Source organism: Acanthochromis polyacanthus, chromosome 16 (assembly GCF_021347895.1).
Source record: "Acanthochromis polyacanthus isolate Apoly-LR-REF ecotype Palm Island chromosome 16, KAUST_Apoly_ChrSc, whole genome shotgun sequence".
NCBI classification, from domain to species: domain Eukaryota; kingdom Metazoa; phylum Chordata; class Actinopteri; family Pomacentridae; genus Acanthochromis; species Acanthochromis polyacanthus.
The window spans coordinates 16,296,198-16,320,564 of NC_067128.1; the positions used below are offsets into that span (position 1 = coordinate 16,296,198).

At 38.2% G+C, this 24,367-nt stretch overlaps 2 protein-coding genes and 1 long non-coding RNA gene across 3 annotated transcripts; 2 read left to right on the top strand and 1 right to left on the bottom strand.

The window, feature by feature from the left end:
• Positions 1-740: 740 nt before the first annotated feature.
• On the bottom strand, positions 741-1,762 carry LOC110959908 (uncharacterized). The gene is made up of 2 exons (XR_007936787.1): positions 1,674-1,762; positions 741-1,584 (listed from the first exon to the last, which is right to left on the bottom strand). It is a non-coding gene; the product is annotated as an uncharacterized LOC110959908 (long non-coding RNA).
• Positions 1,763-8,904: 7,142 nt separating this feature from the next.
• Positions 8,905-10,928, top strand: LOC110950234 (fatty acid-binding protein, brain). Its single transcript, XM_022192704.2, has 4 exons — positions 8,905-9,054; positions 9,231-9,403; positions 9,885-9,986; positions 10,654-10,928. Exons 1-4 carry the CDS (start codon positions 8,982-8,984, stop codon positions 10,702-10,704), a joined length of 399 nt encoding a protein of 132 aa, XP_022048396.1. The 5' UTR covers positions 8,905-8,981; the 3' UTR covers positions 10,705-10,928.
• A 2,026-nt stretch (positions 10,929-12,954) lies between these two features.
• Positions 12,955-23,967, top strand: smpdl3a (sphingomyelin phosphodiesterase acid like 3A). Its single transcript, XM_022192705.2, has 8 exons — positions 12,955-13,185; positions 14,805-15,018; positions 17,871-18,015; positions 18,834-18,930; positions 19,478-19,641; positions 19,892-20,072; positions 20,280-20,404; positions 21,098-23,967. Exons 1-8 carry the CDS (start codon positions 13,092-13,094, stop codon positions 21,401-21,403), a joined length of 1,326 nt encoding a protein of 441 aa, XP_022048397.1. The 5' UTR covers positions 12,955-13,091; the 3' UTR covers positions 21,404-23,967.
• Positions 23,968-24,367: the final 400 nt, after the last annotated feature.

Below are 24,367 nucleotides of genomic sequence, written 5' to 3' on the forward strand. Positions count from 1 at the left end.
TCACTGGCAGTCTCGGAGAAACACGGGAGATATGAGATTTGAATCTTCAACCATGGCGGGTTGTGTCCACACTGTAAGTTTTAGCATATTTCTAAACCCATTCATTCCAACTCTGCTTACCTGCAAAGGTAAAATATACAATATAAATTTAGCGTTCGCTTCAACAAGCAACAGCTGATTTCGTGATCTCGTTCACGTCGAAAAGCACTCAAAATTTTGTTATCACCACTCTACTGTGTAGCGAACGTGCCCTCTGCTGGTCAGTTAGCCACTGAAGCTGGATAATACACACAATAATACACACACTCTCTAAATTTAACATAAAATATCCGTAAAAATCCAATCACACACACAAAAAAGTATCCTAAATGAAATTTAAATTAAATTATGTACAATGAATGCCACACTTAATATATATGTACAATGATTGCCACATGAACATCTAGAAAAATGTTACTGCCTTAAACGAAGCTTCATTAATAATGTCTGTATTACTCCCCAGTCAGACATCAGTGAAATAGCATCTCTTATATAACAAATAATCCCAAATATAGATCTCTTCAAAGCACAACAAAGTGGTGAGGTATGAGTGTGTGTGGGATGAAAAATCTAAAGTCTCTTGAGGAATGCCTCAGAGAGGTCAGCTTCTGTATCTTGGGTTCTATTTCTCATAGTTATTACTACTTTGTCTTGATTAGGTCATTTTTCTGTAAATGTAAATAAATAATTTATATCAAGTGTAACATTTTGTGTCAGACTTTATTTGGTTGGATGATGTGAACAGTCAACAACATACACAAGACTGCTTTTGAATTTCATAGTCAGGTAACTACATTCATTTAGTGATGAAGAATGATAGTCAGCCAGAGCTTTAAAACCATGACAATTGAAGTGAATCATCACCTTTTCAATGTGTTGCTCTGCTGAGAAACAAAGTTGATTAAGAGCTCATTGCATCCACTGGCACATGCTCCTGTCAACATTCTAATTTGAAAAATGAAATCTAATATCCAAAAGACAAATAAACAAATGAACCTTTTTGGATAAAAATATAGAGTAAAACAAAGTACAACAAAGTAGTGATGTACGAGTGTGTGTAGGTGTTAGGTTTTGGGTTGGAGAACCCAAGCGCAGGCAAACAGACAGGCAAAAGGTGGTAATGAAAAAGGGTTTCATTTAACAAAAACTCCAAAAACACAACTACAGCGACTAGAACTAGGGCAGCAGGGCAAAAACCAAATTAACTAATGCTGTGGCGCTACACGGCTTGATACAACAAAGCAGAGGAGAAGTAATCACACAACAGAGGAACTCAAACGAAGCAACAAACACAAACTGAGGTAATCCAAAGACAGAGTCCAAGGGGGAAAATCCATGAAGGGGAAAAAGCAGCAAGGGTCCAAAAACATGCGTAGGGCAGGAGCAGGACCATAACCATAACAGTAGGATGAAAAATCTAAAGTCTCTGGAGGAATGCCTCAGGGGAGAGGGCTGTTTTCTTTTTTTTTTTCAAAAGCTTTCAGCTTTACTCTTCCCTCCTCCGACAGGTTTTTCATCATGCTGTTTCCCAACATTTTCATCTCACTGTAAAAAAAAAATTAAAATTAAAAAGGCATTCAAGTAGATGTTTCATCATCATCAATCATCATCAATTGTTCACATATTATTATTACCATGGTTCATATTGTGGACCCCTTCTGAACCTTTCTAAAGCCTCCGATAATGTCAGTTGATGTCTTTCGGCCAGAACTGCAACTGTCACCTAGACCAGAAGAAAAAAATTTGCATAGTTAAAAAAACAAAACAAAAAACTATCTCAAATTAACATAGTCCTTTAATTTTCACTGGAAGACTAACAAAAGGAAAATATATGTAATATTTTATTAACTTCAATACAAAAAAAAAATTCCTAAAAATTTCCCTTAAACTTTCCAAGTTTAAGATGCAGTGTTTCCCTTATAGTTCATTTGGATTAAACACATAAATGTATTAAACACATAAATGTGTTTAATACACACATGACATTCACATTCATTCAGTCATTAATCACTTCATGCAAACAACACAATCTTGTCATACCTCTGGCAAAAGGACATCAAAAATGAAGGCAACCCAGTCTGTTCGCTGCCTTGCTCCTGGTGTTTCCTTGATGACTTTAAACAAGAATGAGACAACCTGGTCGAGTTGCTCATCTTCAAAGTGAAGGGTTGGCCTCTCCCTCCTGAGCTCCCATGATGAGGGAACATCTCCAGTTATTATAGCCTGAAAACAAATAGTCAGTTTAGTGGATGGTGGTTGTTCACATTGGCAGTGTGACCAAAATTGCTCTAATTTAATTTAATTTTAATAGAAGCTTTCATTTTGAAATGTAACTGATGACATAACATTTATGTCTTCATGCTGATATACTTACCTCTAGCTTTTTCCTGATAGATATGCTCCCTCTCATGCAGTCAACAAGATCAGCACAGTGAAGCTGGTGCACCCGCTGTGCCTCTTTCACTTCCTCCTGTAATTTCAAAATTCATTTTTCACAAATAATTCTACAAAATGTTGGTCAATAGATCTTGAGTGGCTTTTCACCAACCTTCAGCACCTCATTGTCTTCCCAGTCATGATTCTAAATAGATGGAACATTCCAAGATAAACATATCAAAACTACACTAAATGTTTATTGATATAGTCGGTGGTCTTCCAAATGTCCATTTTTTTGTCAGTTTGTAAAGGATGCTGCTGACGCAAGCAGCAAGAGTTTCACAAGTTCATGGTAACAATAAGTGAAATTTGAAAAAAGAAAACACTTAATATGTCTTCAAATATCTATTATAATATGCATCTCTGTCTCTGTTCAACTGTGGGGATTTTTTTATTACAGTCTAGATCTCAGTTAGTTCTGATATTATTTCTTGATAGCCCTTGGTCTCTGATCTGCAATGCTGATGTACGACTTATAATATTAGTGTAACTGTTTATTATTGTGTGTCAGGCTTATGACCGGTGGTTCAAACTTACTAATAAAATGAAACAAAGGACAAACATGACAAATACTATGGTGTGCTTCCCAGTGAGAACATTCAGTGGGTCTTAAACCAAGGCTGCCTGTTATGGTTATTGGTGACAACACTGTCCTTTGAAGAAGATCTTAATTACACATACATGTAAAGTCGCCATATTATATCACTCACTGTGTTGTTGTCACATATTCTTACATCTCTTCTTTTCCGCTTCAGTCAGAAAACAGGTGAAAGACAGCCAGAAATCATGTCCTTTCCCTCCTTAGTGAAATGGCCAAACCTTCTCCCATGCCTGAAGAAACAAAAAATAAACTAAGAAAAATAGTCATAATGCTTAAAAGGCCAGCTGGGGATACAATATAACAATATTTTTATCTAACAAAGAAATCTAATCTCCTTTGTTAAATCTCTTTGATCTAACAAAGGTTAAATCAATCATACCCTTCCAGGATTAGGTTTTCCATAATAACGGAACACCACCATCTCCGCAGAACTGGCATGTCGTCCTTATAGGAAGAGCACATTCCACAAATCCACAATGATTAACTTCATGTACATGTATGTTGCTGCTACTTTAAATATCTAGTTTGTCAAACTTACAGGAACTGTAACGATCAAATTATTGGTTCAACTTACAACAGTGAAGTCTAATGGAGCACCAAGAATGAGGTACCAGGCGTACTGTGTCAGAAACATTAAACAGGTTAAGGTACTGAAAATATGTTCAGCTAATTTGAAAGCTCCATGTTTGAAAGCTTACCATTATCATAAAAATGCCACAGTCATTTGCATGTGTCTGTCTCGAAAGCCCCTGCACCACGATAGTAGAACAAATATCAAAATTTATCTAATACAATTTATTTTTAAAAGCATGGTATCATGATATTGCTTTGATGGGCCAAGTCAGTTTATATGGGGGTGTATATTAATACTAAAAAAGTTTTGAGCAAAATAGTTACAATATTCACTGCAGGCCACCCTCCTTTTGGGACACAGCAACAGTGGACACTTGATTCCCATAAATGCAGTTGTATTTTCTGATGAAGTAATGCAATCTTGAAGACTGTTACCTCTATGTCTTTGCCTGTTTTTTCAATCCAGGGACCTGGAACCAGCTGCTTTGCAAGATCACTGTTATTTAAAGAAAATGTACGTTAAGTTTGGACTTATTAGATATGTAGAGTCAGCAACCAGATAACTGTAGAGCAGTCAGCTGAACGTGACTGCTACAATCAAGCAAACCGAACCCGGCAGTCAGGAGAACGTGACTACAGGAACACATGCAAAAAAAGAGATCTTACAACTGAGGGCTTCGAAATTTATTATGATAACTGGAATTCATTGCATTTTCGCTGTTTTTGCAAAATACATAGCAAATAGAAATAAATCTCAGTTGTAACATCACAGACCTTAGTCAAGGGAACGTCTTTGACTAAATAAAAGTACTCTACAAGCTTATTGCCTCAAGCAATTGCGATATCTGTCATGTCCAAACCCCTGTTTTTTGGTGTGATATTGAGAGTCAATGAACAGAATTTCTTTCTGCACTGGCTTCATCACCTGTAGAATACAGGAATTACAGGGAATTCAAAGATTCAAAGACACTCAAATTCTTAACCAAAACGTCATTACAAAGCAAGAAGATTTGAATTGACAGGTTGTTGTCGTGAAGTTGTAGGAAATAAGAATGGGATTTTAAAGAGAGTAATGAAGGGTGAGGCAAAGGTTTAGACTGTAAGATGAAAAAAATGTAGCAAATTATGTTGTACATACATTTCATAAGTATGTGACGTTACATCTTACACTGATAATGATCTTATTACTTCAGTGAGAGACAGTGCTACTGGGCCATAATGCAAAGGACGAAAAACCCCGAGTGAGCACGTGGAGGAGACTTCTTGACAATGTTCCAATAAACAACTTCACAAACATAAGCTTAAATACACAAAGAACTTACACACAGCATGAAGTGTCCAGGAACCCAGAGAGGAATGACAATGGCATCCATTTCTTGTGAGTTTGCCTAAACCGAGAAGCAAATTTTCATGTCCATTTCTCCGTCATCTTGTTATATATGTCTAAATATACTTACGGGCAAAGACCGTAAAGGGCTGCAGCTTTGTGGTGGCAGCCATGTTGGTGGAATATGTAGGTCAAGAACATGAACAGACTTCCCCTGAGAAATAGTCAATTTAGCATTAATGCAAGAAATATTTGATTCAAAGAAAGGATTGACACCCAGTGGATAGGCTTCTAAACTATCACAGAATGGCTGGACCACAGTGATCAGTGATTGCCATCGGTAAGCACTGATAATTAGTACAGTTCTGGAGGGCAATCAGTTGTAATCTAATGGATATTCTCTGATTCCAAACCGTACCTGTGTCTGCAGGATCTCTTTTACGAGGCGTAGGCAAGCATTTCCAATCTGTGAATATATGCACGTGCAAGTTAGGGTTTATGATTCAAAATATAAAAAACATACTACCTCTAAATACTTTTGTGTTCCACCATCATTCATTAAGAATTTTGAACACCTGACGTTAGGTACCTCAGAATCCATGTCCAACCGAAGCCCCAAAGTCAGAAAATTTTCTCGTCAGACATGTTTTCCCGTCTTTGACGATAAGCTCACTTTTTGGTTGTTTATCGTCTAGAATGTAGTCCAGCTATGACACAAAAGTAATACAAATTGTAAATTGCTTATGTGTTAGCTGAAATTTTGTCAGTACAAAAGTATAGACTGATGAGTGCCCATTTTTCATCTCAAAATGATGAATTTATTATCTTGTTGGATGTTGGCGCTGTGTATAAAAAAGATAAGAATGAAGATATACATACATGTGTGGGTGGCATGTGCCTTTGCAAGTGAGTCATAAACAATGTCAATGTATTTATTTCTAGAACTTTTTCTCTTTATGGCCAACATTTACCTTTGGTAGATTCCTTTCATACACAGTTGTATGTGATGAACCTACCAATTGTTGTTGCTCTGGGTGGTCTCTAAATGTCCAGGAGGCTCGACATGGTCTGAGGTTGCCTGCCTGTGTTTCAGCTTCACAATGCAATCCACAGCCAAAGCTGTCCTCACCTTTTGCTGCAAGACAATGTCTGCCATCCACAAAACTTCACACAACATTCAAACATGCATGTCTTTATCTATCTATCTATCTAGAAATGCGTCATCTTAGTGTAGCATGTTAGCATGCTACTTTTTTGCTTTGTTTTGTATGTGAATTTCATTACATTTTCAGGTATTTTGGTCACAAATCAATGTATTGGATACATTCGAAGTTTGAACCACTGGTGGTGCATGTGAATGAAATAACTCAGTAACACTTAATCTTAGAAAAAAAGTCAGGTAATCATCAGATCACACAGTTTCTTGCAATGGTATGTGCAACTTCCTGTTACCAGTAGCTGGCACTATGTCTGTGACTCACTTTTGGAATGTTGATGTCTTCAGACCTGGACTCTTCTCCAGTCAATGAAATGTGGGACAGATTGGATGATGTGCAGCTGAGATATAAACACTTCAGTTGTCATGGTGAGACACTGAAATTCATCGCGATGCCACAGACACACCGTTTGAGGAAAACTCACCATTTTCTCCATGAATCATCATCATCTTAAGACTTATGTAGCCATATCTGAAGTGAATATGGGCAATACGCTAACAATAGCAGATCAAAGTGTAAAAAAACATGTCATTTCCTGTTACCACTGAAAATAAACAAAAATAACAAAAAATCAAATCAAGTTAAAGCAAAACAGTGGACTTCCTGTTGGGTTTAGACTATGGGTTCCACTGATGTTTTTGTGTGCCCTAACATGCTGCATATGTCTACCAAACTGAGTAGATGTAGGTGAAATGTCCTGTCCATAGTTGATGTTACAAATGTTGCAGGGGGTGCTGTGGAGTCAGTTTGTCACACGCATGCGCAAGTCCCATAAAAATACATTTTTTTTCACCAGTTCCGATGTGTGTGCAAATTTCAGTGAGTTTTTGAGCACAGTTAGACACTCAAAAATGTGCTTGGTCCAAAAATAATTCCTGGCACTCCAAAAAGGTCTTATGCAGTGTCAGTGGTCGGGCAAAGCAAATATTAACAAATGAACAGATTGGACTAGTTGTAGCTTTCTATTATTACATTTGTAACCACAGAGTGGCACCAGAGATCCTTCTACATGAGGGGTTCACTCACACCCCATGCCACAGCCTTTGTCTTTGTCTATCACACTACTTTGTACGCTCTGTTTTTAAAGGTGATTTATCAGTAAAGTTCTTTTTTTCCTTCAACATAGCCAGAAGTATACCGATGCACATGCATGTACTCATATGTGATAACTGACTCTCTCTTTCCAGAAACATTAATGCAAGTGCTAAAACAGTCTTCACTGTTTTGGGGAGGAGTCCAGAAGAGCGTAGAAGATTTAGTAATCTGTATGAGCATTAGATTGAACTCATGACCTGGAAGTTTTAGTGACAGTGAAAAGAAAATCAAAATAAGTCCTCGGTTGCACATACTGTATGGTTTACAGCAGTGGACAGTGTTGTCAAAATCATTATCAAATCGATTCCTGCACCATAAATATAAGATAAATAATTTCATTGCAACATTACTGCAGCATATATAATATTTGTAGGTATCATTTTCAGTTTGGGAGAGCTTCATGTTCACATTTCAGATGATGATGATTATGAATGAAGACTGAGGGCTGTTTTAGTAGCATGCAGCGAAAAAGGAGTAGTGAAGAAGAAAACAGTGGAGAAAAAGAAAGAGGGAAAGTCAGTGGGAGATTAAAGAACAAGGCAGAAAAGGGATTTGATTTTTGTCGTTTTAGAAGTGTGCCTTCACTGAAACTCCCAGATAAATAAAGTAAGTAAACGTACAATATTTCACTTGAATATGAAAAACACAAAACTTGTAACCAATAAAATCAAAAGATATCAGACAGAAAACATGCATTATTCCATACAAACAAGCAAATAACACATGTTGAGCAGCAAGTATTTAAGTTAATTTACATTGCCCCGACGCAAGACTGAAAATATACCTAGTTGTTTAGGAAGAACTGATGAAAACATGTATTGATAACTCATCTATAAATGAAGATAAGGTGGATAATATCAGCTATAAACTTTGCTTAGTGCAATTCTTGCACCACATACGACACGAACATACATTTACAGGGTGTGAGAAAGTTGCACACACACTCCCTGTCTCTCTCTGGTAGTCTTTCTCACACACATAGACATTTAGTCACAGTAATTAATGTGTGAGTTGAGCATGAAGAAATTGCAGTTGTGGGGGGTTGCTAATGTAGTTAAGGACAAAGGGCTGTCAAACAAAGTGATTCTGCTTCAGTGCTCTCCCCTACAGGACACATTCCACACACAGGAAGGCCTGTCTCTAACACCAGACCAACAGGGGAGGACATTAGTTGAAACTTAAATATGAATCAGCTCAAAAGGATTTGCTATCTGAGTGACAAAAGAACAGTGTGTTCTCTAAAGCTGACACTGATCATCCACAGCATATGCTTTCCCAGACAAACTATAAGCTTAGAAAGAACTGTGGTGCATGTTTCAGTATCAAATTCGAGTTTTTTGGTTCATTTTGATGAAATGCAAGAAAAAAACTTGATTTTCATTCTTCACTCTCTGTTACTCTTTCCTGAGCATCACTCCACCAAACCCAATTGTCAGCCATGAATGATGTGTAATTACATCATTATGCATACAAATGGGCTAATTTAACGTTTTTCAAGTCTTAATGCATGACCCAATTTAAATACCCAATCACAGCTCAGTGGAAATCTCCTGAGCCAATGGGACGCTTGGTGCCGCCCACTTGTGTGCATAATAATAAGAGGCAGAAAAATAACACAAGAGGGTAAACTTGCTCAGGCTGCAGCTCGCTCAGTGTACTTTGGAGATAACTTCGCCTCTCTAAAACCGTCACCATGGTCGACTCCTTCTGTGCCACCTGGAAACTGGTTGACAGCGAGAATTTTGATGAGTACATGAAAGCACTTGGTGAGTAACAGCAGCTCTTTTCTTTCTCTTGTGTTTTTATATTTACCTAGAAATGTGATAAATCGAGTTGGAAAATTGCTGTGCATCAGCTTAGATGCTTAATTATATGCATTTTGTGAAAAAAAATACAAATGAAATGTGTTAACAGCTCTACCTCTCCTCTGCCCCTCTCTCAGGCGTGGGCTTTGCCACCAGGCAGGTTGGAAATGTGACCAAGCCGACTGTAATCATCAGCCAGGAGGGAGACAAGGTTGTGATCCGCACCCAGAGCACCTTCAAAAACACAGAGATCTCCTTCAAGCTGGGAGAGGAGTTCGACGAAACCACCGCTGATGACAGGAACTGCAAAGTAAGTGGACAGAAAAATCTTTCTAAATATTCCTGTGGTCTGTCTGGATTTATATAAAAAGTAAAGAGTATGTGTGAGTGTAAAAGTAAACCAGGATGAAACATACTTTATGTTTGCATATGACATGAGAGATTAGAGTGTTTTTCACGGTAAACAATCCGCAGCTAATCTGGAGACGCTGGGCACAGGGGAGGGAAGATCAAATTTAACTGTGCTTTAAATCAAATAATTCTACATGCAAACTGCACAACATATGGTTTACTACAAGATCTCATTTGCATCATCATTTTCCCCCCAAAAGATTATAAATTAAAACTTTTTATTTTTCTCAAATAGGATTGTTTTCTTTGTTTCTATTTGAGGATCAAAAACAAGAGTCAACATCTCGAGACCTCTGGAAATAGAACAACATTTGGCAGCAGTTTAACACACAAATTTTCCACCTCATTTGTTAAAAGTGCTCCTCTTTCTTTCTTTTCAGTCCACAGTGACTATGGACGGAGACAAGCTGGTCCACGTCCAGAAGTGGGACGGCAAAGAGACCAAGTTTGTCAGAGAAATCAAGGATGGCAAACTGGTCATGGTAAGACAAATAGATCCACATCTAATGTGGTGTTTACATGACTTTAATGGAGTACGTTTACTTACAAATCAGAAACGGTACTGTAGCCACCTTACTAGAAAGAAGAAATAGAGGTTAAATCCTCATCTAGTATATTTATCCTACATATTTAACTATATTCAGATCAATTTCGTATCCCTGGAAGCACAGATTAAATAAGGATCTTTGTTTGAAATTTTATTTTGCTATCAGCTTTTCTCATTCATTACCTTCCTGTGTGTAAAGGTTGCTTTCTTCATGCTTCAAGGAGCAGTGTATAACCTGTAAGATGTTATATAAGGATCATTTCAGATTTAAAAACAGGTGCTAATGGTCTTTTTGAGCTCCCTGCATGAATAAAATACATTTAAAGCAAAAATGCAGTAAACAAATAAGCAGTAAAAAGTCACAAAACACTTCTAAAAGAACTTAATTGTCCGTCTGCAGCTTCAAATGCAGCCAAGAATCTGTTTTTGTTATGATAAATCAGCCTACCAGCCAGCAAACCGGTCAGCTGACAGAGCTGCCTCACCAGTTGTAGTTGTTAAATATTCTGTGCTCATCCACAGCACTGATCCATTAAACCTGCTCTGTTGGTAACATTAGGGAAGTTTAGGGAACCATGGTAACCGTCTTCTCTCCCCTGCAGAATCTGACCTTTGAAGACATCCATGCGGTGCGTACCTACGAGAAGGCATGAGTGCTCCGACCGACAGCGTCCCAAACCGGCCAAGAAGTGTTGATTTTATAATTATTGTTGACTGTATGCTTCTCTTTGCACTTCGTCCTCCTCCACATATACAAGGCCTACAAGCTGCACATGTTTTGTAAGATTTTTTTTTTATATGAATACATTTCTGTCATAATGGATGGATCATCTTTGCAACCCTGTGTGAAATATGAAATAAAAACACACAGAATGAACCCTTGTCTCTTCCTTGCTGTACTGAAATTGTTTTAGAATGGTTCCGTTATTCACTATGATTGATGAGGGAATTCCACCACAAGAACATTTAATCCCTGTTTAAAACCTGGAGCTCTGACCTTCCTGCAGAGGAGGGGAGCATAAGCCACAAAGTGTCACTATTGCGGCTTAAACATATCGTATTGTCATTGCACAATCAAGGAATACACAACAGTTTCTGATTATTACAAAAATTATGCAATTTTGAGACAATTTTTGAGAATCAGTTCATTTCCAAGACAAAAAGTACTTTCTAGTGCAAATCTAGTGGCCTAATGTAGTAAAGGAACTGCATCAATATGACAAATTATCCCCTTAGAGTGCACAGCTTGCCTCTGATTATTCCTTTAATGCAATTCAAACCTAGTTTTAAGCCCTCAGAGGACTTTAGTTCTTACTTTCGCGGTATATTTGTTCAGGTACTGTTCTCTAAAGGTCAGTCCACACAAAAATATTTTATCATTTACTTTGCATGGAATCTAATTGAAGAATTATTGTACATTTAAATGCCAAAGAATTGAAATATTCAGTAGCAGTCCAGAACTAGATTCCTTGTTCCTCTGGATAAGCCACAGATCTCAAGGTTCACTGAGCTTCAAACAAAAAAGAAACACTTTTCATGAAATCTGCTGATGACAAAGACTGTGGACTAACCGGACTAGAAGAGGCACTGATTCTGGAAAGAGGTGTTTCTCTACAGTGACCGTGATTCAATATTGTTATTATAATATTCGTGACATGACAATGTGAAATGGGGTTGATTGTACAGATAGATTTCTAGACATAGATTAAGCCTAATCCTAGACAAGCAAAATAGTTTGATGGAAATCTTGATTGAGTATTTCTGTAACTCAACGACTAAGCTTAAACAATGTCTTGCTCACAGAGAATTATCATCTGAATCAGCAGCTCCTAGCGCACTTTTCACAACTGTATTTATTATTATTATTATTGTTATTATTATAATTATTATTATGTATGTTGTTAATGTTATCATATGCACAATAATGTCACTGCTGCAAGTATCCTGCTGGGTTAATGGATCACATTTTTACAGTAAAACAATATCTATTTCTTTGCACTCTCTGATGAACATGAGTAGCTGCACACGTATGACACCCAGATAATTTTGTGTGCACTTTCATTCTGTACCATTTTGGCATTTACTGAAACCCAGACATCGACCACTACGGCTCTAATTATTGGAACTGTGGCTTCTTCTATGCATCCTGATTGCTGCTCTAACTGTGTTCACACTCATTTTTAGTTACAGTACACATCTTCCAGTTGCTTTTCCTGTCTTTGTAAAGTCTCATAATCCATTTTTTCAGTTACTCTGGGAATTCTTTTAAATGTGGAGCCATGATGCAGACATGCAGATCGATATGGCTTTTAAGTTCAAAGCTAAGAATGTTCTGGTGTGGCAACTCATTTTTAAATTATGTTCATGCAATAAAGATTGGAACTGGAACAGCTGCTCAGATTTGTGTCACTGATGTTTGATTTTGTTGCACTGAATTTCCATTTAGAGGTTTGTACAGGCTTGTTCTGAAATGTCTGGGTTTTTTTACGGTTTGTGGGAGAAAATGCTCCACTTGTCAATGCACAAATATGTCACGTATTGAGATCATTTCATATTTAAGTGGTATTGCACAGGGGTTGATTCACTTCTGTGGTGTCCTGTAATTAATATGATTTTGTTGGGCTATCAAAATTATATTGCTTCCTATTTTACAAGAGCCTCACTATGCAAAATCGTGCAAGCTGTAGATTTCACACATCAGTGTTATAAAAATGCAATATTTGTGGCAGAATTGTGTCAGAACTTCAAAAGAGAATGACAGGGAAATCATCAAATACCTCATTGTTAAATTTCAGTATAGAATTTAAGTAAATGTAATTAGTTACTTGCCAGGCCTGCCTTCTCAGTTCACACTTACTATGAGGAAACTTTAATTTTTTTCCTCCATAAGCCCCCTGAACGCCACAACACAGGAGTCACGTGACCAGCTGGTAGCTCTACTTCCTGTTTACCTCAGAGAGCACTGACCTACTGACTGTTATCAGGTGCTTCACATTCAGACGATGTGAGACGTTGTTCTGTCGCTTTTTACACCCTGAACATGGCCCAGCTGTTGTGTTTGCTGCTGCTGCTGTCGTTTGGCGGAGCTCCGGTATCCGCGGCACCGACTGGAGGCAGCTCCCTGCCGGGGACAGGTGAGAGGAAACTGCCCGCTCGAGACAACTGGACAAACGCAGGTTTATTTCTTTGTGCTGTTGTCCACAGAAGTACACAGAGGGAAATGAACAGCATAGAGTAATACGCTTTGTCTGATACCTGATAGGTTTCAGTTACCAGGTTGAACAATAGCAAACGTTTTGTGTGAAGTTTCGTGATTAAACAGTAAATATTAATAAAATTAGTGTTGCTTGGCTCATGTCATGCTCGCCGAATTTACACTAAGACATTATAGCTTTAGCTGAAGTGTTAACAATTACTGTGAAAGTCAGGTTTTGTTTTCTGACTATTAAAAACCTGGCAATTGACAAATTTTTAAACGGAGTTCAGCCTAAAACGTCTCCTCAAAGAACCTCACTCTTACTTGTACATTTCATGGTAAATGAAAGTTTATGGATTGTGTTTGAATTACAAAACATATTTAGAGATAGTTTTATTGTTTATAATAAAATAGGTTACAAATATTAAGAAAATTGAAGGACAAAAGACTGCTATAAGATTACAAAAAGAGGAAACAGATTACTGTACAAATAAGCAAAAGGTACAGTAAAAAGGAAGAGTGGGGATTAAAAAAAGAATCAGAAACCAACAGCAAAAACAAAACTACAGCATATATGTTTAACATAGAAGAATAAATTTACAATAGTTCATCCATCCATCCATCTTCCATTTATCTGGAGTTGGGTCTCGGAGGCAGCAGATGAAGCAGGTCATTCCAGATCTGCCGGTTCTCAGGCCAGATGAGATACATAATCCCTCCAGCAGGTTCTGGGTCTACCCCAGGGTCTCCTCCCAGGTGGATGTGCTCAGAAAACCTCCAAAGGAAGTCTTCCCAATCAGATGTTCAAACCACCTCGGCTGGCTCCTTTCAGCTTTACTCCCAGCTCCCTCCACATGTCTAAACTTCTCACCCTTTGTCTAAGGCTGAACCCAGCTTCCCTCTGGAGGAAACTCATTTCGGCTGCTTGTGTCCACCGTATCATTCTTTTGATCACTACCAACAGTTATTGACTATAGATGAGGGTTGGAATGTCAATAAACTGGTAAATCGAGAGCTTCGCCTTTTGGCACCATTCTGCTTATCCATCTCGCGCTTCATTTTTCCATCACTCATGAACAAGACGCTGAGATGATAAAACTCCTTCGCTTGGGGCAACAGCTTCCCTGACTAGAGGGAGCAATCCATCAACGTTCAGTAGTGAACCATGGCCTCAGACTTTGAGGTTCTGACTGTCATCACAGCTGCTTGACACTCGGCTACAAACCCCTGCAGTGCACGCTGAAGGTCACGGTCTAATGAAGCTAATACCTCCATCTGTAGTAAAGTAGAGATGCAATCATGAGGTTCTTAGGTTCACATTAGTATATTATAGCATTAATCTAGTTATTATTTACAATTTTCGCATTTCTTGTTGAAATTAAGTAATATCTTGTAGAGTAAAATGACCTTATGACGTGATTCGTAGCATGTATTGCAAAAACAGATGAAACAATTTGTATCAAGTTTTATCAAGGCTTACTTTTTATCTCATTGTTCAAACTACATTATAGGCTTTTTATCTGGTTCTGTTCCATCCTTTACGCTCCGTCTATCCAGGCAGGTTCTGGCACATCACCGACCTCCACCTGGACCCCTCCTACCACCTGGCCCCAGACCCCACCAAGGTTTGCTTCTCCTCTAAAGGCTTCCCTGCCACCCATGCCGGCATGTTCGGGGACTTCCTGTGTGACTCTCCGTACAGCCTCATCCAGTCAGCCTTCACTCACATGGCGACGCTCACACAGCCACAGGATTTCATCATATGGACTGGGTCAGTACACTGATGAGGCAGGGATCCATGTTATGATGTGTCGGAGCTTTTTCTTGTCATTATTCTTTGAAGGTTTGACTTTAAAGGCTTTGTCCTGCTGCTTTACTGTAAAATGAGGTCATACACTGATTAACTGGAAGTGTGTTGCATTAAAACGATCAGCCTTGTGACCAGACAGCTAATAGAAACAATAGCAGTGGTGTTGCAGTAGTTTCATATCCTCTTCCTTCATTACTGTAGCAGTCATGTGTTCTTTTGAGTACATATAGCCCTGTTAGACACGCTATCCTTCGCATTCATCTAATTATCACACAGGTCACGTTTATGTAAAAGTCACAAAACAACCGTACTATGTTAGACATAGAAACATTTCCGTATCACTGTCTGAACTGCCAGCTGTCACATTAATACCAGCAAGCTACATACTTTGAATTTTCTCCACATTTCAGCACCAATATTTGTCCAAAAAAAAACACAGTGTTCATCAAGTGTGTCTTCTGTACTGTTTAGACAATGAGATATAGGATTTTTCTGTGAATGAAAGTCAATCTGGATGATACTCATTTCTTCAAGGCACTGATTTAGGTTCATTTGATGTTAGCCACGTTATACAACAGGTGCACGGCACAGACGACCATTTTATGTTGGTCAGATATTCTCACTGCGATAGGAAACAACAGCAGGTAAAGGACACCTATCATCAAATTTTGTCTTATCTTTTTTATCAGCTAAAGCCACATCACAACAAATGTGTTTTTATTGTTGTTTGTTGTTTTATTTTATTTATGCTGGGAATGAGTGATTTACATGACAGTGCTCATCTCATGATGTGTCAATGTTCCGCTCGAAGAAGTTCCTCCATTGCAGAGCATATACCTACAGTGGATCTATCTAGATCCTAACTGCTGGCAGTTGAGTTGCATTGTGGGTAACATAGACAAGCATATGACAAGACAGATGAATGTGCAAGAAAAGAAGTGGCCAAAAAATGAGTTTTTTTTATTTAAAAGTTTTATTTTTTTACTTCAAATTATATCTTAACATCTACGCTGATTATGTTGTTGGTGTTCCCACAGAGCTTTAAAAAGTGATGAACAGTTGTCACAACTCTTCATTTTTAAAGAGGTGACTCAGTAAGGTTTGAGGTTAAGTTTAGGAATTATATTGTCACGGAGTTTCCTGTTAAAACAAACAACAAAAAATTATTGCGCATTTGCTTTCATGTGTCAGCAAGCACAAGTATCACTTCCTCATGTATCGTCTGGCTCAAGCTTAATATGAAACCACTTTTCCACTTCATGAACTCCTGTGGGTCTTTGGTTGAGCACCCAATGAACCTTATTCATTAAATGTCCATAATAACCGTATATGTAGCCTCTCAGTTATCTGCATCTCTAGTACTAAGTAGATTACCACCAGTGGAGATGGAAAGAGCACAGGATTGACGGAGTATTTAACAGTAGCAAATAAAACTATATAGCCCCATTCAAGCACTGAAGCTCCAGGCCTTGAAAGATGAGTAGAGTTATCCCCTCACCATTAAAAGTAGCTTAAAGAGAAGTGAGTGCTCTCTGTGAGTGGTGGAAACTCATGTTCACTACACTGTGATAATGACATAGAATAAGGAAGCATAGTTGTAAGTATCAGTCTCAGCAGAAGTACACTCACAGAGCTCCGTATTAATCTGCTGCTAATCAGCTAAGCCAGGAATTCATCAGCTTATTAAACATACTTAAAAGAACGGCTCCCACTCAAAACTTGAAAAGACTCCCCAGAGTGGAGGATTAAGTTGCTGTGAAAGCAGATTGTGGCTTTATTCTATTGTTATTGGGCTTTATGCCATTAGTTTGCCTTTTCACTTAACAGGAAGTCCATTGTACAGTGGAATTTACAGTATGTCTGCAATATTGTGCCAGCAAGTTTTGTTTTCTCAGATTCCTACTGACAGGGATGAATGATACAATAGTGACGAACTGCTCTCAGTGACCTGTTCTACTCAGTTTACAGGCATGTTTATTCCTCCTTCCCGGAAGTGTTTGATTGTAAAAAGCAGCCACATGAGAAGTTGAGGTTACTGTAATAACATGCTGATTATAGCGGATGTTAACCTGGTCCCACGATTTTAGTGATACTAACTACTCCTCAAGTTAATTGCTGTGATACATATAGAGACTGTCCAACCACCACTGAATGCCTCTGGAAACTCACACTAATTGCTCTTAATCTAAAATGAACACAGATTCAGCAACTAAATAGGTTATTTCTCACCTCAAAACACATTTTTTGAACATTTTTTTTGTAAAATAAGTCGAAGTTTTCATTGGATGTGCCAAGTTGTTCCCTTTTAGAATCCAGGAGTAGTCAAGTGGTTTGTGCCCTCAGAGGCTTTTGGTCGTAAGGTGCTGCAACATTTCCCAACATTTTACGCTTGAACAGGTGTGGAACTGGCAATGACAGATGACTGACAGGGAACATTACAGACTAAATTTTAGTACAACTCAACAACTGGTTGCACATGATGAGCTGGAAGCCTGAAAACTTTCTGAAAACTTTTGAGGTAAACATTTGCCATGCAGTTTCTGAATCTTTCTTTATTTTAGATGAACAACGGTTAGCTTTTCTGAAGTTGGTGGATGAATGACTTTGATTTGCAAGAAGTAGCCAAGACCTCAGTTTTATGCTAACAGGGAGCAGGCAGTGTGTGAACCAACTGGTCAAAGCACTTAGCTCACTGGCACTATCCCATGAACGACATTCACTTGGAGTCTACTGTCATTCATCTAAACCCAATATTGATACTCTTTAGCTTATAATGGTTAATAATGCTGGATTTTGTTTTCTCTGTCTCACAGTGATAGTCCACCTCATGTCCCAGTGGGTGAGCTCTCTACAGACCTTGTGATCCAGGTGATCAGTAATATGACTCAGACCATCAGACAGCACTTCCCCAACATGACAGTCTATCCTGCAGTGGGAAACCATGACTACTGGCCACAGGTGACTTTATTCTACAGAGCAGAAGCAGTATCAAAGCTTTGGTCACAAAAAACGATTCTGTATGCAGAACAGATGATTAAAGGATGTAGCATATTATATGATACATGCAGAATGAAGCTTTCTGATACTGTTAATTTGTTTCGACTTTTTAGGGTGTTTGGGTGACATTTTGTGCCAGTATTAAGGACTATGCTTCAGTTTTTTTTTGTAGACATTGTTAACGTGGTAAATGACTATTTTAGCTGGAAATGGCTGATTTTTAATGGAATATCTCCATAGGGGTACAAAATTCCATTTCCAGCAACCATCACTCCTATGTTCTAATGCTACATTGTGTTAGCTAATGGGTGATGAAAGGCTAATTGATGATTAGAAAACCCTTGTGCAATTATGTTAACACGAACAAAATGATTCCTGTTAGCATGAATAAAAGTACATATATGAAGCACATGAATGAAAGTGTGAGTTTTCATGGAAAACATGAAATTGCCTGGGTGACCCCAAACTTTTGAACAGTAGTGTACATCCGGGACTGTGTTTTCCTTTTAGTTGTATGACAGCATGGTTTTTTGACAATGAAATCACAACCTGTTTTTACAAAATGCCAACATTTCGAAACTGATATCAGTCAAAAACAATTTTTAAATATTAGGTAATCTAAATATTGAAATGACAACATTTTAAAAAGCCGTTATATACCAGGAATTTATCATAACTGCTGTTATATGTGAAACTGTATTTCACATTTGTAATGACATTTTGGAATGTATTGTGTATTTCGCTCAGGCTAAACTGTTGTTTTACATCATTGTTCTTAGGACCAGATGCCAAATACCACTAATGCCATCTACCAAGCTGCAGCTCGGCTCTGGAAGCCCTGGTTGGAGCCAGAAGCTATACGCACACTCTCACGAGGTGAGCTAATGCCTGCCAGACCTACACAAAACGTTGAATCAATTGAATCATGACTCTAGTTTAAATATAATTAAAGTTCTTAAAGTATTTTTAATTTGGAAAAAACGAGAGGAAACTGAGCTGGTAATTTGAAATGCACCACAGTACTTACACTTTGTGAAATAACTAACACATCATGTTGCCAGCATAGGTCACGATGCTTTCCATTAATGTTAGCGTGTTCATTCTTGTATTTAAAGCTTGTGAAATCAACTGTCCAAAATCCAGAGAGAAAAGAAGGAAATCCACCATTTGAGATGCTGTACCTGAAAATGTTAGATGACTTAAATAATTAAATTAACCACAGTTTGATTTCTGTCAATCAACTAATTCATTAATGGTCCATATTAGTGATTTGAATAAGCTACTCTCATTGATTTTTGACATGCTTGCATGTTCATGTTAGCGTGATCAGTGTTTGGTTTATACCAGTGAAAGTCAAGTGATGCTAATACTCTAGGGTTGGCACCAAAAAAGCTTTATTTTGTGCTTTCTTCTGTTCCTGCAGGTGGTTTCTACTCCCAGTTGGTGAAACCTGGTTTGCGACTGATTAGTCTCAACACTATCCTTTACTACGGTCCTAATAAAGTCTCCAGTAATATGACAGACCCAGCTAGACAGTTTGAGTGGCTGGAGAGAACTCTGGAGAAAGCAGCAAAAGACCTAGAAAAGGTTTTACAATATTCTGTTTTTATATGTTGAATACTGAGGTATAGCTGGTGTTTTAGTGCTACTTTTTGATTCTTTTAAATCAGTATATTATTCACCATATATTAATATATTAGTCATAGTTAAAATCAGAGCTCATTTTTCCCTCATGAATCAAAATGTTGGGTATGTTTACAAACATTGTATGCAGATCTAGTTGAGTCAGTCAAGTGTTCCTTGCATTTGGATTTAAATGCGGCCTACCTCTCTCTAGGTGTACATTATAGCCCATGTGCCAGTGGGGTACCTGCCTTTTGCCACAAGCACCACAGCCATAACAAAGAGTCACAATGAGAGGCTGGTTGCCATCTTCAGGGAGTACAGTGAGGTCATTGCAGGACATTTCTACGGTCACACCCACCGAGACAGCATCATGGTGCTGCTGAACCGCCAAGGTAAAAACAAAAGACTATGTCTAAATGTGGTTAAACATATTTCTTCTTATTAAAATGCAGCTATTGGAACTGACTTTTAACTTGTCCAGTTAACCCCGATTTTACCGTTTCAAATTGGACACCCAAGTTAATTTCTGACATGTATTGAGAACATTCACTACTTTGTGCGACCCACTTATGTCAGATTTGTGCTGTCTTGTTCTGTAGGTAAACCTGTGAATTCTCTTTTCGTGTCACCGGCTGTTACACCAATCAAGGATCTTGTGGAGCCCTATTCTAACAATCCAGGTTTCCGCATGTATTTGTACAACGCCAAGGATTACACAATGTTGGTAAGAAGCTGCGTGCTACACAGTCAGATTATGTCTTAATATCATATCACCTCATAGTACCCGAATGAAAAGGACTGGTCAAGGTCTTCCTTAGACTTCTGTTTTAACAGTGGAAAAGATTGAGGTTGTCCTCAAAAAAATGGAAGCACAATAGACCAAAAACACACAAAAATCTCCATCTTACATGCAGCAACTACTAAATGAGGCTATAAAACATTAAACGGTTCTAATCTTGACAATATATTCTGCTATGACATATAAAGAGTAAAATCTAGAGGATAGAAAAATTTGATCTGAAAGGTTTGAAGGATCTGGATCTTTATAGTCGGGATGGACCTGCTGTTTTGGTAAAGTGAGATCCAAAGACGTTTCTGTGATTTTTATTTCACAATGAAGCCCAACAAAATCCCCCAAAAAACTACCAACTGTTTTAACAATGCAGAAGGGGGATGAGAAAAGTTAAACCTGGTGGGCATATTGACAAAATTAGGTCAAACTAAAAATGTCCTGCGCTCAAACACCTACTCTAACTTTTATCTCACTGCTCAAAGACACAAGCAAGAACTCCTTTTTGATGATTAATCATGGTGTCAATCAGCACACAAAAACTGCTTCTGGCATTGAAAAAGACTCAAAGACTTTTTTTCTTTCTGCTCTTTCTCCCTCTTTTGGTGCTTTTCTCTCTCTCTGAAGGATATCTGGCAGTACTATTTGAATCTGACGGAAGCCAACGAGAAACAAAGATCTGACTGGAAGCTTGAATATATCATGACTGAGGCTTTTGGACTGACTGACCTGCAGCCACAAAGCCTGCTCCAGCTGGGCCTGAGCTTCAGGCTGCCGCAGACCAAAGCCTTTGACATGTATTTCAACCACTTCATGGTCAGCTACAACAGCAGTATCGTCTGTGAAGGCTTCTGTAAGGTCTGTCAGGTGTGTGCCGTGCTCTACCTGGACCAGGCGTCCTACTCTAAATGTATTGCAGGTGCAGAATGGTAGCATGAATGTGCATCAAAACGAAGGATTGTTGAGGCATTTGTCTCAGGGATCACAATAATTTTTTTTTTTTATTGTTAAATTTTCTTTCAATCCTCGAAGCACAAAGAGGAAAAAAATTTTTCTGCTCCTAAATATTAAACCGAATGTGTTTTTCTTTTCTGTTTACAGTTTTCATCTATGATATTCCTCAATGGAATCACACATTTACCATATACAGCACAGAATGTATATTAGAACCAGACTGATACTGTATTTTTCCACTTTTTTGTAGCAAATAATTATATCGATCTGCATTCTTTTAATATACATATTTCCACATACAACATTTTAGACTTATACTGAAGAGGAGAATGATAGTGTCGTGTCTCTTAATTTTCCAGCAATACATTTCATAAAGTAGATAGCAGTTTACTGTGAAAACATTGCCGTACTCTGCACCATCATCTGCTCAGGTTTGATGCCTGCTCTGCTACATGTACTGCAGGCAGTACTGACATTACAACAGACAATAGAGTTGCAACCACTCTGTTGACAATTTATGTGATGACACCGTTTCTAAATTACCTCAAGTGTCTTTTCTGCATCATGCTTTGTTAAAAACAAAAGGGTCATAAAATGCAATATTTACCAATAAGACATCTGTGACTTGACTGCGATTCATATTGAACAACCAAGAAGGAAATTATTATTTTTTGAAAAAGAACCATTATATATATACTTGTATAGTGTAAAAAACAACAACATAATATTAAGATGCAACCCTTCAGGCTTAAAAGTTCTTCCCTAACTCATTAGTTTCTCAGTTTAGACTTTCACACAAATGTCCATTAAAATGAAGGATTTGTTGGTGCTGATTGTTTTTTATCCCCTGCCGGCCGTAGGCACGGAGGGGGGTATTGGCATGGGCATGTCCGTCTGTCCGTCCGTCCACATTTCGTGTCCGCAGCATATCTCAGAAACTACTTGAGGGATTTCATTCATATTGCACCCAGGCCATCTCTATATAGTATAGGTGTGCCTTTCGGGGTGCATGACCTTGACCTCATTTTCAAGGTCATAGTGAGGCACTTCAAATATTTTTTGGTTTCCGGAGCATATCTCAGAAACTACTTGAGGGATTTCACTCATATTGCGCACACTAAGCCTGTTGGTATTGTAGATGTGCCTTTTGGGGTGCATGGCCTTGACCTCATTTTCAAGGTCGTTGTGAGGCACTTCAAATATTTTTTGATTCTGTTTCTGGAGCATATGTCAGAAACTACCTGAAGTATTTCATGCATATTGCACCAACGCCACCTGTGCATAATGTAGAGCTGCCTTTTTTGGTGCATGACCTTGACCTGATTGTTTTCATTGTAGTGAAGATGTATCATTTTGTAGGTGTATCGTCCAGTATATATTATTATTTCTTGCACTCAGAGGCACTATATATAAGGCGGGGGATGTTTTAAGCGGAGCGTGTTTATTAAATTATGTAATTTCTGACTTGAATCAGGAAAAGGGAAATGCAGCACAATACTTGCACAATATCAGCTGCTTGCATTTTTTTAAATGCGAGAAAACCTGCATTTTCTCAGTCTGTGATAGTTAATCTGACATTAAATGGGAAGGACGTCTTATCATAGAGGCATATATACTTTTAGGTGGATCCCCCTCATCACTGTACCTCAAAGACAAGATAAAAATGTATTGTTTCAATTAAAATCTGCTTTACAGAATGAGCTGAAGCTCCTCAGCTATTCACATTAGTGTTATTTCTTATATCCCTTCATGCACTAATTGTTTACGCCTAATCTTCTGGGTAACCTGAATTCTGACAAATGTCGACAACACATTGAGCTGAACAGTCTGGGACGAATTCTAAGGCAAAAGGAAATATGTGTCTTTCAATAAAACTTTAAATCAAATTGTTTAGATGTCACTGCAATACTAAAATCATGCAAGGCTTCTTGAAAACAGCGCGATACAGAACTGTAGAGGTCCTGTAGTAACTCATCCATTGTTTATCTATACTGTTAGATCAGAACTCAGAGAAACCACATTCTTTGAAATGTGAACAGCATTTTTTTCAAACTTAGATTCACATTCCCTTTTCTAACTAAACCCCAGTGGTTAACTGGGGTTTGAATGATGGATTGTTTGCTAGTTGGCTGAAATCATATTTAATGTTCTACCCACAATCTTACAGGAAGAGAAAAGAGTTAGATTGATTTTTACATTTTTTAATGTGCACTTACTTGACATGAGCTAACTGAACAGTTAATATGGAGACATGGAAAGAGAAGCCTGCCACTTTGTACATTCTGCAAGAGTGCTCACACCAGCAGCTAATTCTGTCATTGAAAGGCATGTTCATTAAATACAAGACATGTATGAAACGTGGACAGCAATTGGATCATGAATACATTTGACACATAGAGTATGTATGAAGGACAATGTGACAAAGCGCTGCATAAAATGTAGATATAAATGGAACATGGATCATGTTAAATGTGACAAGTGAAAGTATTGATTTTATTTTTTTCTTATTTTTCTATTAAATAAAGCGCTTTACTCAAAAAACACGTTAAACCGCATCGTCTGTTTCATTGGCAGCTTATTTGAGCAGTTATTGTCTTTGTGTGTTGCTGATTTTAAGAAGGGCTGTAACAGTTGCCACCTTGAAAGCCACATTAAAACTTGCCCAGGCTCGTTTGTCTCTACAGGGAGGCGACGGAACAGTGACTAACCTCAAACGACCCCCTCACTTCTATTTCACTCCCTCCCGCCATCAGCCCCCTCATCCTATTCTTCTTCTGTTCAGACTTTCCAGAAACTCCTCTCGTTTCTCAGCCACCATCTCAGGCATTTGCCCCTCTCCTTCTCTTCCTCCGCCCTCCCGGCTCTTTTGTCCCTTTGCCTCCCTCCACAAATGTTGATTGTACTTCTCTTAAAGCTTCACCAGGGGCTTTTTTTAAATGTAAT

What these genes read in the sequence shown, in the direction of transcription:
- smpdl3a (XM_022192705.2), top strand. Translation starts at nt 13,092, where the DNA reads ATGGCCCAGCTGTTGTGTTTGCTGCTGCTGCTGTCGTTTGGCGGAGCT. An exon ending in GATTTCATCATATGGACTGG is followed by an intron (nt 15,019 to 17,870) that starts GTCAGTACACTG and finishes TCTGTCTCACAG; the next exon opens with TGATAGTCCACCTCATGTCC. An exon ending in CCAAGGATTACACAATGTTG is followed by an intron (nt 20,405 to 21,097) that starts GTAAGAAGCTGC and finishes CTCTCTCTGAAG; the next exon opens with GATATCTGGCAGTACTATTT.
- LOC110950234 (XM_022192704.2), top strand. Translation starts at nt 8,982, where the DNA reads ATGGTCGACTCCTTCTGTGCCACCTGGAAACTGGTTGACAGCGAGAAT. An exon ending in TGAGTACATGAAAGCACTTG is followed by an intron (nt 9,055 to 9,230) that starts GTGAGTAACAGC and finishes CCCCTCTCTCAG; the next exon opens with GCGTGGGCTTTGCCACCAGG. An exon ending in CTGATGACAGGAACTGCAAA is followed by an intron (nt 9,404 to 9,884) that starts GTAAGTGGACAG and finishes CTTTCTTTTCAG; the next exon opens with TCCACAGTGACTATGGACGG.